The sequence below is a fragment of the Oncorhynchus clarkii genome, chromosome 4 (assembly GCF_045791955.1).
Source record: "Oncorhynchus clarkii lewisi isolate Uvic-CL-2024 chromosome 4, UVic_Ocla_1.0, whole genome shotgun sequence".
NCBI classification, from domain to species: Eukaryota; Metazoa; Chordata; class Actinopteri; order Salmoniformes; family Salmonidae; genus Oncorhynchus; species Oncorhynchus clarkii.
The window spans coordinates 58,126,873-58,141,762 of NC_092150.1; the positions used below are offsets into that span (position 1 = coordinate 58,126,873).

General features: G+C 42.2%; 1 protein-coding gene across 7 annotated transcripts in view; it reads right to left on the reverse strand.

Moving 5' to 3' along the window:
* LOC139406988 (kinase D-interacting substrate 220b) overlaps nucleotides 1-14,890 on the reverse strand; it is a 41,964-nt gene that overhangs the window by 2,724 nt on the left and 24,350 nt on the right. For 2 of the 7 annotated variants that reach the window (XM_071150207.1, XM_071150208.1), the window contains exons 20-30: nucleotides 13,582-13,840; nucleotides 13,279-13,367; nucleotides 11,298-11,442; nucleotides 10,892-11,054; nucleotides 10,390-10,568; nucleotides 9,757-9,986; nucleotides 5,856-5,981; nucleotides 5,029-5,061; nucleotides 3,275-3,412; nucleotides 3,103-3,201; nucleotides 1,618-1,848 (exon numbers count right to left, since the gene is read on the reverse strand). In XM_071150207.1, the coding sequence (XP_071006308.1) occupies nucleotides 1,618-1,848; nucleotides 3,103-3,201; nucleotides 3,275-3,412; nucleotides 5,029-5,061; nucleotides 5,856-5,981; nucleotides 9,757-9,986; nucleotides 10,390-10,568; nucleotides 10,892-11,054; nucleotides 11,298-11,442; nucleotides 13,279-13,367; nucleotides 13,582-13,840 (1,692 nt within the window). The remainder of the gene's footprint in view (nucleotides 1-1,617; nucleotides 1,849-3,102; nucleotides 3,202-3,274; nucleotides 3,413-5,028; nucleotides 5,062-5,855; nucleotides 5,982-9,756; nucleotides 9,987-10,389; nucleotides 10,569-10,891; nucleotides 11,055-11,297; nucleotides 11,443-13,278; nucleotides 13,368-13,581; nucleotides 13,841-14,890) is intronic. The other 5 variants (XM_071150209.1, XM_071150211.1, XM_071150210.1 and 2 more) reach the window with 5 other exon arrangements.

The window sequence follows — 14,890 nt, forward strand, 5'->3', positions numbered from 1 at the left end:
GGAATAATAGTGAAGACATCAACGCTATGAAATAACATATATGGAATCATGTAGTAACCAAATAAGTGTTACAAAATCTAAACATATTTGAGATTCTTCAAATAGCCACCCTTTGCCTTGATGACAGCTTTGCACTCTTGGCATTCTCTCAACCAGCTTCATGAGGTAGTCACCTGGAATGCATTTCAATTAACAGGTGTGCCTTCTTAAAAGTTAATTTGTGGAATTTCTTTCCTTCTTAATGCATTTGAGCCAATCAGTTGTGTTGTGACAAGGTAGTGCGGGTATACAGAAGATAGCCCAATTTGGTAAAATACCAAGTCCATATTATGGTAAGAACAGCTCAAATAAGCAAAGAGAAACAACAGTCCATCATTACTTTAAGACATGAAGGTCAGTCAATATGGAACATTTCAATAACTTTGAAAGTTTCTTCAGTCGCAAAAACCATCAAGCGCTATAATGAAACTGGCTCTCATGATGACCGCCAAAGGAATGGAAGACCCAGAGTTACCTCTGCTGCAGAGGATAAATTCATTAGAGTTACCAGCCTCAGATTATTGCAGTCCAAATGCTTTACAAAGTTAAAGCAACAGACATATCTCAAAATCAACTGTTCAGAGGAGACTGCGTGAATCAGGCCTTCATGATCGAATTGCTGCAAAGAAACCACTACTAAAGGACACCAATAAGAAGATAAGGCCTTTCTTGGGCCAAGAAACACGAGCAATGGACATTAGACCGGTGGAAATTTGTCCTTTGGTCCAAATTTGAGATTTTTGGTTCCAACCGCCGTGTCTTTGTGAGACGCGGTGTGGGTGAACAGATGATCTCCGCATGTGTATTTCCCACCGTAAAGCATGGAGGATGAGGTGTTATGGTGTGACAGTGCTTTGCTGGTGACACTGTCTGTGATTTATTTAGAATTCAAGGCACATTTAACCAGCACGGCTACCACAGCATTCTGCAGCGATACGCCATCCATCCCATCTGGTTTGGGCTTAGTGGGACATTTGTTTTTCAACAGGACAATGACCCAACACACCTCCAGGCTGTGTAAGGGCTATTCGACCAAGAAGGAGAGTGATGGAGTGCTGCACCAGATGACCTGGCCTCCACTGAATTGAGATGGTTTGGGATGAGTCGGACTGCAAAGTGAAGGAAAAGCAGCCAAAATGTGCTCAGCATATGTGAGAACTCCTTCAAGAATGTTGGAAAAGCATTCCAGGTAAAGCTGGTTGAGAGAATGCCAAGAGTGTGCAAAGCTGTAAACAAGGCAAAGGGTGGCTATTTGAAGAATCTCATATATATTTAGATTTGTTTAACACTTATTTGGTTATTACATGATTCCATATGTGTTATGTCATAGTTCTGATGTCTTCACTATTTTTCTACAATGTAGAAAACAGTAAAAATAAAGAAAAACCCATGATGAGTAGGTGTTCTAAAACTTTTGACCGGTAGTGTACATGAAGGCAAATCGGCTATAATTTGGTTTACATACAGGTCAACGGCTTAAATTATGGTTCTGTACATATAATACCAGTCTTTCTGTCAATGTAATATAATGATGCAATATAGACCTCTCTACAATGGAAAATACCACCAGTCACTCACCATCCATGTGTTGTTGCTGTTCCTGGGAGGCTCATCCAGTCCCACGTTGCTTAGCTCCTCAAAGCTCAGGTTGAAGCTGTACATTGGTGAGTTGGCGTCGAGGTTGGCGGCGCCAGCTTGGGTCGGGGCGACCTGGCGCCTTGGTTCCCCGTGGCCCGCCACACTGCTGCCCATCTCGCTGGGAGCCTCCTCATGAAGCACCTGGCTCTCCGCGTGACGCATCTCCAACACCTAGAAGAAGAAGATGTAGGAGGAGGTCTACAGATGACTGGGTTTAGGGTGTCCAATCAAAAACACATATTTTGACCAATGGCTAAAATTATAACCCTTTAAGAAAACCAAACCTCATGTGTCTATAGTAATCTGTTAAAAAGTTATTGGAGTTTTTTCCCTTGTAGAATAGGCCAGAATTATGGTGACTAAATCAATGGAGGCCAGAGAATAAGTGTGGTCAAAAATCTGGAAAATTGCATCATGTCAGCTAGGATGGATTCTGTGCAAGAATTAAGGCTATACAGGCTACCTGACAGGCTCACTTTCCTGTTGAACTCGTTAACTTTTTAATTTAATTTTAAACAATAATAGAGGTAAGATGTATATTGATTTTGAAACATGACATGTAATATTTTCATATTTTAGCATATGCTTTTCATTTGTAATTGGAAATTCCTGTTATTTTTCAAATATTTCTCACAAAAACAAATGTATCGCTGTGAAATGTCAATGGAGCACTGAATTTACAGATGTAAGATCTTAATTTGATCTCTCTTTTGTTGCTGACTATTTTCCTGCACAGCCGGAAATACAATCTTGTAGTGTACTCAAGGTTTAAAAAGACTTCTAAAGTTTGTAATTTCCACTTTAAAATGTCAGACTTGATTTGCCCTAACAAAGAATGTATTAACACCTACAAAAAATGTACATGAACTATATCCACATAATAATTCACATTTCCTGTTGCTGCAGGATTATGTTCCTTCTGTAGCAAACTGGCTCAAATTAAGATCCTACATCTGTATAAGCTTTTTATTTTCAAAGCCTTTTACATTTAATTCAGCTCGTGTCATGCTAATTTTGCGTTTTGTGATCCGCAGAAACAACTTTGAAGACAACGACCACAAAATGTAAAAGTGACAAAAGTTGTTTACGAGAAACCTGCACAGCTATGTCAACAGAGCTCGGTGCTTATCATAGGATGTATTAGGTACGAAATCTAACTCTTTGGATATAATGTTAATGATTTGTTAGAGAAAGACCCCACTGAACGATTCAGAACATGAATGCTATTTGTTTTAGTAAACATTTATTTTATAACATAAGGAGGTGAAATTTCATCACCAAAGCGCATTTTGGGCAGAGTGGGTAGACACCGTACTGAGTTAAGAGCCATACTGTAACAGCAGTGTCCACTGTTAAAGCTGATCGTAAATACACTACACAATAAAAAGAAACAGGTAAGAGCAAAGTTAGAGCCAAAGTACTTACCGTTCCTCTGAAGAGCTGCCAGTCTCCAAAGTTCATTTTCATCTCATTCTTCAGTTCATCGATGTTGCACTGGGTCAGAACTCTGCCGTTCACATTAGCCTGAGGGAGAGAAGCAATGGATGTCAGAAATACCCTCTCTCTCTCTCTCTCTCTCTCCCCCTCTCAAGCTCACCTTCTTGATGGTGGCTGTGTACTGGACCAGCATGCTCTGGTCGATGCCCTCGATCTGTTTGACGCGCTCACACACTACGTCTGTGTTCATGGAGCTCAGGAGGATGCCCGGGGTGGCCGACACCACAGAGGCAGAACCCTGACACACACACACAACCAGGTCCAGAACACATTGTCAATGACAGGATACAGCTGAAGGACAAAACCTGGGTGAATAGCTATTTGATGGACGTTAGAATTCCGAATACAATTTCTCCCCTTTCAAGTTATTATGTATCTCACTATTGTAGTATGCTCTGCCAGTCTGGGTAAAAATGGAATAACATAGAATCACATAAAATAAGAGTTCCATGCTGAAACTCCATTCAAACCTGCAAAGGTATAAAGGCATGGTATAGGGGAGAGCAACATGAAGAGAACATAGGCCACATAAACCATAAGTAGGTACAGTATGAGAGAAATATAATATCTGATCTATAATAGGTTGTTGATGAGAGTGGCGTTATCCTAGGGTGAATATAGCATGGTACAGTATGGCAATGGGATGTTGACTATGGGTTATTAGAGGTTGTCACGGCATTAGGCCCAGACCAAACGTTGTCAGTGAGTGGATGAGAGAATACTGTATGGTAAAACACCTTGGATGTTATCTGTGAGGAGGAAATGACATCACTTCCTGTTATCTGTAAAGTTTTACTACTACTAGGTTACTCACTAACGCAAGAGTTACACCATAGAAATAGAATCACAATAACGGATATCCCCTCAGACCATTGAATTGACTTGAATGAGGATGTCCGTTCTAGTGAATCTATTTCTTTGAGTTAGATATGACACCACACACCTCACCAAAGAAGAATGGAAAAAATATTACAGGTAAGTGATACACATCTAGTGCTAGATTGCTGTGATGCTAGAATGGATAGAATGCACACAGCAATAAAATGGTGCATGAATTTTATTTATTCAAACGGGTTAGTTTCAGGTCTTCATGAAACCACAGGCAATGCCACTGACTGAGTAGAAGGGCTGTCTTCATATGACATGTCGACTTTGATGAGGTGGGGGAGGTGGGAGTGTGTAAGGGTTTGTGGTAAGGAGAGGACTTCAGCTAATGTTTGAAATGCTTATAGAGACTGTACAAGTGATTAAATCAAACATGTATCTGACAAGGTTCCAAAACGTGTCATTGAAAATAGGCCTTAAGCAGTATTGCAATATTAAGGACAGAAGCACTATGAGCAGATCAAATATTTCACTAGTCAGCAGCCTTGTAGTGTTCAGTATCTACATCAATTAGCATCCTAACAAGAGAGCTAGAGCGTCGCAATAACAGTCCATTTTTAGCTGCAACACTGGAAGCGTAGCTTTTGCAGGCATGAGAAGAACGCGAGACACTTTATCAAGTGTTCTTGGGCGTGAGCGGCATGTCAAATTCTTGAAAGTAGAACCAGGGCGTAAATTTACACCGAGCAACACAAGCTTCTCGTGGAGCCGCGCCGCTTACGCCCAGGTTTCATTGACATGAATGGGAGCGTCTCGTGCTCTGAAACAGTTACTCGTCCAGTGTAGCACGCCTGTAACTCCCGGTTCCCATTTGAGAGAGTAGGCTAGAGTTCCAAAGGTGCATGCTAGGACTGTGGTCAGATCACTTCTCGGAAGGGGTTAGTTTGTCGGTCTAGGTAGTAGGAGGGCAGCATTAGCGAAGGGAGTAAAAAGCCAGAGTTAGGGACAAAAATCAGATGATTTCAGTACCTGCTTCTTTTTCAAAGACGGTACCTTTAACGGCTTGGAGAGGAGGAGAGAGAATGAGAGGTGGAAAGAGAGAGGGAAAAGTGAGGAGGGAGTGGCATACAGCAGGTGTTCATCAGGGATGGATGTTGGTAGAGAACATTAGGAAGAAATACAGCTGACAAACATCATCGTTGTAGTGGTGAAAAAAACATTAAGGAGGCAGACATCTTCAAGACAGGAAATAGAGAAAAAGAGAGTGGATTGAGGGAGAGGGAGACAGAAATACAAAGAAAGAGAGTGGAGCGAGAGAAAGGGGGCAAGTCTTCATCATGAGGATGAGAAAAATGTGTTTGATATCTGCAGGGTTCAGTGGTTTTTAGGACAGTTTGATGCTGAGGTAGCAAGGTCATTGTGTTTCTGTGTTTGTGGGGGGCGGGGGGGGGTGTGTATGACAAAGAAAGAGCAGCATGGTTTGTAACAGAGGGATGTGTTTCTTGTGAAATTAACTTCTCTCTTAGAATCTACGAGCACTGACTTTGCTCATAACTTCTTTATTGAGGACAAATGTACTTCCCACGACAGTGATGTGTTGTCGTCTTTACCTAGCTATCTTAAGATGAATGCACTAACTGTAAGTCGCTATGGATAAGAGCGTATGCTAAATGACAAAAGTGTGAAATGTAGAATCCGATCAGAATGTTCTGATGTTTAAACAATCTGAATCAGAAGGTTCAAACAAGCATGTAGAAGCTAATTAAAATGTACATGTTTATACATCCAGAGATGCCATTCTAGATGCACTACTTCTATCTATGCACTATGACGTACTGGCTAAGTCTAATACTTACGTGTCCACTGCTCGGATCCCGGGGAAAGCCACTTTTAAGTGGGAATGGACGTGGTGGAGGTGCATGAACAGGGAAAGTGCCCATGTACTGACGTGGCAGCTGGTAAACATGATGGGGGAAATATGGCTAGAGGGAGGGGGGGGGAATACCAGGGAGATAGGAAACACGTTTAACATGGGGTCAAATAAAATAAAAACAACACTTAAAAAGGTGTCTGATGATGAGATATGAGAAAGAGACTGAGGCCAATAGAATTCAATTAAAACAGGCAAATTAAATACATTCACAGCCAGTCTAATACACTTCAGAAAGTATTCACACCCCTTGACTTTTTTGTTTTACAACCTGGATTTTGGGCCCAATGTCAAAGTGGAATTATGTTTTTCAATTTTTTTTACAAATTAATAAAAAATGAAAAAGCTGAAATGTCTTGAGTCAATAAGTATTCAACCACATTGTCATGGGAAGCCTAAATTAGTTCAGGAGTAAAAATGCGCTTAAAACAAGGTTATATGGACTCTGTGTGCAATAATAGTGTTCAACATGATTTTTTAATGACTACCAAATTTCTGTACCCCACACATACAAACATTTCAAACACAGGTTCAACCGCAAAGACCAGGGAGATTTTCCAATGCCTAGCAAAGAAGGGCACCTATTGGTAGATGGGTAAAAAAAAATAAAAAAGCAGACACTGAATATCCCTTTGAGCATGGTGAAATGATTAATTACACTTTGGATGTTGTATCAATACACCCAGCCACTACAAAGATACAGGCGTCCTTCCTAACTCAGTTGCCGGAGAAGAAGGAAACTGCTCACGGATTTCACCATGAGGCCAATGGTGACTTTAAAACAGTTACAGAGTTTAATGGCTCTGATTGGAGAAAACTAAGAATGGATCAACAACATTGTAGTTAATCCACAATACTAACCTGACTGACAGAGTGAAAAGGAAGACTGTACAGAATAAAACTATTCCAAAACATGCATTCTGTTTGCATTAAGGCACTAAAGTAAAACTGAGGCAGACTCATCCATTGCTTAAAAATATTACATGTTTGCATCAAGGCACTAAAGTAATACTGTAAAAAAAAATATGAAAAATTAACTTTATGCCCTAAATATAAAGCGTTATGTTTAGGGCAAATTTAACACAACACATCACTTGAGTACCACACTTCATATTTTCAAGCATGATGGTGGCTGCATGGATGGCTGCATGGGTATGCTTGTCATCAGAAGGACTAGAGTGTTTTTTTTTTAGGATAAAAAGATACAGATCAGAGCTGAGCCCAGGCAAAATCATAGCGGAAAACCTTGTTCAGTCTGCTTTCCAACAGACACTGGGAAACAAATTCACCACTCGACAGGACAATAACCTAAAACACAAGACCAAATATAAACTGAAGTTGCTTACAAGGACAACATCGAATGTTCGGCCTAGTTACAGTTTGGACTTAAAATTGGCTCGAAAATCTATGGCAAGACTTGAAAATGCTCAACAACTTGACAGAGCTTGAATATTTTTTTTTAAAGAATAATGTTGTAAAATCCAGGTGTGAAAAGCCCTTTTGTTACTTTTACTCCCCTTTCTCCAATTTTGTGGTATCCAATTGGTAGTTACACTCGTCTCATTGCTGCGACTCCCGTACAGACTAGGGAGAGGCGAAGGTCGAGAGCCGTGCGTCCTGTGAAACACAACTCAACCAAGCAGCACTGCTTCTTGACACAATGTCCACTTAACCCGGAAGCCAGCCGCACCAATGTGTCGGAGAAACATCATACACCTGGCGACCGTGTCAGCATGCATTGTGCCCGGCCAGCCACAGGAGTAGCTAGTGTGCGATGGGATTAGGACATCCTTGCCGACCCAACCCTCCCCTAACCTGGAGGATGCTGGGCCAATTGTGCGCTGCCCATGGGTCTCCCGGTCGTGGACGGCTGCGACAGAGCCTGTACTCGAACCCAGAATCTCTAGTGGCACAGCTAGGACAGTGATGCAGTGTCTTAGACCACTGCGCCACGAGACTTACCCAAAAAAGACGTACAGCTGTTATCGCTGCCAATAGTGATTCTAACATGTATTACTCAGGGATATTTCTGTATTTAATTTTCAATACATTTACAAAATTTCTAAAAACATGTTTTCACTTTGTCATTATTGGGGTCGAGTGTGTAGATGGGTGAGAGAAAATACGTATACTTCATTTATTTTGAATTCAGGCTGTAACACAACAAAATGTGGAATAAGTCAAGGGGTATGAATACTTCCTGAAGGCACCGTGTATATGTTACATTACAGATAACTGAAACATTACAAAACTATAAATAACATGACAGCTCTGTAAATGATATACCAAAAGTGTCCCGCAAAGTGAGAAGGGGGACGATAACATAGAAATGATTGGAAGGGTGGTGGGAAATGTAGGCAAAGTCATGGGTTGAGGTTCGAAGCCCTTTGCTTTGTTGCAGAGGCCATCACGTGTCCTCTTAATTTACAGCATTTCCCTCACTCAGACAACAAATAATTAGCAAGTTGCCCAATTAGCGAGAAGGATGGGGGCAACTTCTTGTCGTATGCGGTGCTCAAGTTCAGAACGTCTGTCAGTCAAATATCGCATGTTACTGTGCAGCTGCATTCCAATCAAGGCACAAATCTAAGGCCCTGTAAATTCCGTGATGCGGAAAACGCGGACAGAATCATGAATCCAGACATTAAAACTGAATTCAACAATATTGAAAATGGTTTTGAACTTAGCAGGATATAAACTAAATGAATTTATAATTCATTCATTTTCCAGAGTTTATCATAAGACATGAACAGAATGCATCAGTGATTCGTATTTCCTGCAACTTTCTGATAAAGCAACAAGAATTCCCCATCTGTGTTGCGCACATCTACCACTTTGTGTAGCCTATCGCAATGATGCTTTCCCTAAAACCTTCTCAATTTAAATGTTAACTACAAAGTAGCCTATGCTTACCTGGCAGAATGATATCATGATTATTTGCATCAATCCAGTGGGTATTTGATTTGCAAACGCTACCAACACATGTGCGCTACAAAAACATAGATAAACAGCCTCTTGCTAGGTGGCATTAGAATTAAAGGGTAGATACACCCAAAATTCTATAATTTTTCCCAGACCTCAAAAGTGGCCTTCTGATGTGGTTTAAGCATTTTTTGCGGATTTAGAACACCCAATTTTGTTGTTTATCTATAAAAAGAGCGAAAAACGGAATATACAGGGGAAAACGGAAACCAGGAAAAACTAAACGGATAAAAAAACTATTTTGGAAAAACTAAACAGCATCAAGCAAATAATACAATTGATTTTATACTTATACCTACTTATCAGTGCCCAAATCTGGGTATGAGTGTAAAGGGCTACAGGACATTCTACTCCAACATGCATGAACATTTCATTAATTCTTATTCTTTGAAACGCATCTGAAAATCAAGGACAGTTCAATAGCATCTCTTGATGTCAATGACATCACCAGCCAAATCTATATTAACCCCAAAAATGATATAGCTAGCGTAACGTTACTGCATTTTAGCGTACGCATACACGTAACTGCCAAAATAAAGGAAACACCAACATATAGTGTCTTAATAGGGCGTTGGACCCACACGAGCGAGAATAGCTTCAATGCACCTTGGCATAGATTCTACAAGTGTCTGGAACTCTATCAGGGGGATGCGACACCATTCTTTCACAAGAAACTCGGCGACGATTTAGCAGCAGGGGAAACACTGGACACGATATAGGCCTTGAGTCAGAGTCTACAACTGAAGCTTTGGTCATTCCGTTTGGAACCAGGCCCTTCTCAGAGTCCTGGAAATGAAAGGACCATGATGTTGACGACATGGTGGTGTTCTTCCCTATACACTCACCCTGTTGTAGAAGGGGTGCTGGGGGCCAGCTATGCCACTGTAGTAGCTGCTGTGTGGCGGTGGGGACACCACCCCGGGCGGGTTGAAGGGCCCGTTGAAGGAGGGGGAGTAGGCGGACATGCCTGACTGCTGGCTGTAGACGGAGGTAGGGCGGTGAGCGGCCTCCTGCAAGGGCAGACTGGGATAGGTCACTGCTCCGATGCTCATCTGCTCCCTGGCAGCACGCACATCTGGGGGGGAGAAGAGGGAGAGATACAGGCAAAGAGAAATGTGAAATTCAAAGTAGTAAAAAAAAAAGTAATTTAACTCTTCCAGTCTCTTTCAGAAATCATCCAAAAGTCAACTGCTGTATTCAGGTTGCCTACGTCATGTCTACAAACAATTGTGTGGAACTCAAATGATTTGGCACACAGACACAGTTAGCTTGGCTCCCCTTCACCTGCACGTCAGAGAGCGAGAGAGGGAAAGAGGGACGCTGACAGAAGAAGTTCTTACAAAACTCAGATGTTGTAAATGGACTAATAAGTACATTTGATAAGTAGTTTTATTACGTATGAACAGGCTTACATCTAAAATGCACTGAAAACAAACCTGAAACAAACTATAGTACCTCTATCTATGACTCTCACTCACCTGCGATGATCTCTCGTAGTTTGGGGTCGAGGTTGACGGTGCAGGGCAGGAAAGTTTTCATGTCGCGCGAGTTGAGGACCGGGGTACGGGAGGAGAGAAACACCTCGAAGCTACGCACATCCCCGTCAATCTCCAACAGGGGCTCCACATCTTTAGTGGTGGGAATGTTTTTGGAGATCCTAAAAACACCAGAGATAAACATTGAAAAAGCCATTACAGAAAAAAAAACCATTATGATGATTCAACCAATTAAACAAAACCATATTGCACATTTTCAAAACAGATCTTTCTCATTTAAAACAAAACCCTCACTCATGCTTAAGACATGTGTTTCAAGAAGATCTTAGTTTTGGGGGGATTTGGAGAGGGGGTTGGGGACCTACAACACAGTACCTCTGGTAGATGGTCTTGAGGGTGACCTAGTGTTAGGGGGTAGAGGGGGACTACAGTACACTATCTTTCCTAGATGGTCTTGGGTGTAGTTTTAAAAGGACAACATTACCTCTCATAGATGGTCTTGAGGGCGGCCTGGTCGGGAATGCCGTCGGTCTCCTCCAGGAATAGGATGAGCCAGGAGGTCCTGTAGGGCCACGTCTCAGTAAGGTTGATCCATGACGCCAGGCGGTCCCAGTTGAACGTGATCTGATTGGCCCTTAGCAGACGACCTGTAGACAAACAGAACAGCATTGTGCCAGTCATCCTGGAGAAAACAAACAGTGTTTCCTCCACAATATATTATTCACAATCATCTGTCCATTAATCATTTTCTAGATGGCCAATTGTGGTTTATGTAGTAAACCCAGTGACAAACATGGGGGTAAGCTACTGTGTGTGTGTGCGCGCACGCGTCTGTCTGCCTGCATGACTGTGTGTGTTTGTGTCTGACTGTGTGTGCGTGTGTGACCCACCTGTGACAGAGACTATGTTGAGCAGCCTCCGCATGGTCTGGGGACTGATGTCACTGAACCAGTCCTCTGTCACCAGCAGCTTGCTCAGGTCAAAGGACATCTGCCGCGTCACCGTCCTCTGCATCTGCCTGCGCCGGTATGTGTCCTATACACAGACAGAGAAACCATATATTAACTTTGTTTAAAAGTCGACTTTGGGCACGAAAAAAGGTCCAACTCGGCCCTTTTCTCAAAATTCTAACAGAAATGGGGCGTGCCTTTGGTGGTTCATCGATGTGCCATTCTGGTAATGTGCGCCACGACCGACGTAGCTAGGTATTTAGCCAAGCTAGCCACTTTAGCTAGCCACTAACTCCTTAAGTGTGTGTGCTGACATTATTTCACAGGATTTGTTTTAAGACGGAAGCTGTAGAAATCGGTAAGACATGGCACTTCTGTAGCCTAATATCTTATTCATCCATTTGTTTTTAAGCATTAAATGACCTGGTATGATGGTGATCATCAATCTGATCTTTATTGACCACAGAGATTCAGGACTCCCATTCAACACCCCATCTGAAAGATGGCACCCTACAAAGGGCAATGTCCCTAATCCCTGCCATGGGAGCTTTTTTTCAGACCAAGAGGAAAGAGCTATGGGATTGGTCCTGGATGCATCCCAAATGGCACCCTATCTCCTTTATAGTGCACTACTTATGACCAGAAAACAAAATGTCTGGTAAAAAGAAGTGCACTACAAAGGGAATAGAATCAAAGCACCTGCACATGACTGAATTTCCATGTGTAGATAGATGTGTGGTTATTATATTGATTTAAACATGCCCGATCTGAAGGCTTTTGATGATACTATTAGTGGCTGTGTTGACCCATATGCCAGTCCTCTTCGGGAATCCACCAGGCCACACACACACACAAACACGCACGGCAAGAAGTGCACCAGCAGAAATGGTCACCCTGATGCTAGCTCCAAGTTGTTTACTCTTGCGTCATTTTTGTACTTTATTTGCTCAGGACGTTTCTGTGATTCCTATGACAGACATGCACTTCTGGACATCAGAACGGCGGTTACTCACCAGAAATATTGACTTTCCAGAACCATACACTTTTTTTTGTTGTTTTGTTCTCCAGAAGCAGTCCCATTCATTCTGGTAGCCCTACCAAAAAGACAACGACGGAGGCGAGGAAGGAGAGCTGGCCGTTCTAGTCAGACTAAGGAGGGCAAATCATCCACCGCTTCCTAGTATTCTACTAGCAAATGCACAGTCTCTGGACAATAAGGTAGACAAGCTCAGGGCAAGGATTTCCCATCAACGGGACACAGACAGTAACGTAATACACCTGACTGAAACATGGCTCTCGGAGTCCGTGCTGAATCCAGCTATCCAGACTGCTGAGTTTTCCTTACATTGCGCGGACAGGTCGAAAGGAATTATCCAGGAAAAGTAAAGGAGGAGGGGTTTGCTTCATCATCAACAACACAATGGTGTGACTGTGGTAATGTACAAACCTTACGACTTTTTGTTCTCCCGATCTGGAATATCTCAAGACTAAATGTCGACCGCAAAATACTAACCCTTGCTGTCTCCCTGCACAGACCTGCACCTTTGAGACTATTTGCACCTTAGAGACTCTCCAAACATTCAACCTATACACACACACACACACACACACAGCTGCTCTATTATATACTATTAATTCATCTGCGCGACCAAGACACTACTTTATATTTATACAGTCATACTTATTGCACATTCATTATCTATACTGTATACCATATTGTGTACATAGAAGGCTGTTACTATGCATACTACCTCTTCTTTTACTATTGTAATTATTGATATTATTGATTATTGTACTGCAATGTTGAGGCAGCTAGCAGACAAGCATTTCACTGTACCTTTTATCCCTGCTGTAAACTGTGTACGTGACAAATAAAATTAGATTTGGATTTGACACACACACATACTCTTCTCTCTCTTACCCTGCGGTTTAGGGTGGTCTTGCTGCCAAACTTTGTCATCTCTCCGATGCTGTGCTGGGATAGCTTCCTGTCCAGCTCCTCATGCCAGCCTACAGAAAGATACAGGAAAGATGTAGATGAGAAATCAGAGCTAATAACAGATCAATCACTTGACACATTCAGTCATAGTCCCGATTTGGGAGCTACAGTTGTGTGCAATGCGAGTCATTTGGGTTTTGGAGGTGGCTGTATGTGTTCAGTGTCTGGATGAATGTGAATGAGTGCGTGTGCGAGTCATGTGTGGCTGTGCAAGTCCATCTTTACCGTCTGAGTGGTACGGATTACCGTCTGAGTTGCTGGTGTCTCCGTTAGCAGGCGCTGCCACACACATCTTCCTGGCGCTACTCAACCCCCGGCTGTTGAGGAAGACGGGCAGGTGGACGATGTTCCTCATGTAGTCATGGCCGTTGATGTTGGAATCCCTGAGTACGCTGTTCAGGTTCTGGTTGATGGCCTTGATGATGATGTGGGGGTCGCTGGCGAAGATGGAGATGAAGGGGCCTTTGGAAAACAGCACCCTCACCTGGTGAAGCAGGGAGAAACAAGGTACATATGGTGAGGTGTGTGGAGAAAGAAAGGTGTGTGTGTGTTTAATTATCCTTGTGGGTACCAGAAATCCTCACAAGGATTGTAAAACAAGGAAAAAAATCAGACAAGTGGGGACATTTTGCCAAACCCCACGAGGAAAATGCTATTTTAGGCTTAGGAACCCCACGAGGAAAAATGCTATTTTAGGCTTAGGGGTTAGGTTTAGGGATAGGGTTACAATTAGGGATAAGAGATAGGGTTAGGTATAGTTTAGGGTTAGGAGCTAAGGTTAGGTTTAGGGTTACAATTAGGGTTAGGAGTAGGTATAGTTTTAGGGTTAGGAGTTAAGGTTAGGTTTAGGGTTAAGGAAAATAAGGGTTAGGGATACAAAATATCATTTTGGAAGGGAATCAATTTGGTCCCCACAAGGATAGCATTACAAAGCCGTGTGTGTGTGTGCGTGTGTCTCTGTGTGCGTGTGTGTGTGTGTGTGTGTGTGTGTGTGGCATATTCGCTTTTCCACAGCAGCCAGCTCATAACTCCATTATCCAAATGTGCAAGACATTGAAATGTTATATTTTGTGACTGCTATCAAAGTCTCAACAAATTGCTCTAATCAATGAGGGATGTTGCTTCTGACGACAAAGACATCTTACATAAAATATCCAATATTTCCTTTGACCAAAGATTGTATTTGTAAACAAGAAGCAGCGAGTTTAGATCCTCAAATAAATTGATCAGATTACAGAAAATTGCATTACTGTAAATAATAAGAAAAATCATGACAGCTTCTGGAATCTTTGTGAGTAATGTATGTGTGTTCTTTCTATTATTGGCACAGATCTAAATAATTCCATTTGTAGACAAAAGCCCCACACAAGGTGAGGAGTTGGGGAAGAACATATCAATGTTAGTGTTCAAGGTTATACAGTATACCCTACCACCCTTTGACTGTGTGTGTGTGACTGTGTAAGCCCTGCCCAGGCCGCTCTGCCTCCTTAGGCGAGACATAGAAATCGCTGCCCCCCTCATATCCTCGCAGAAT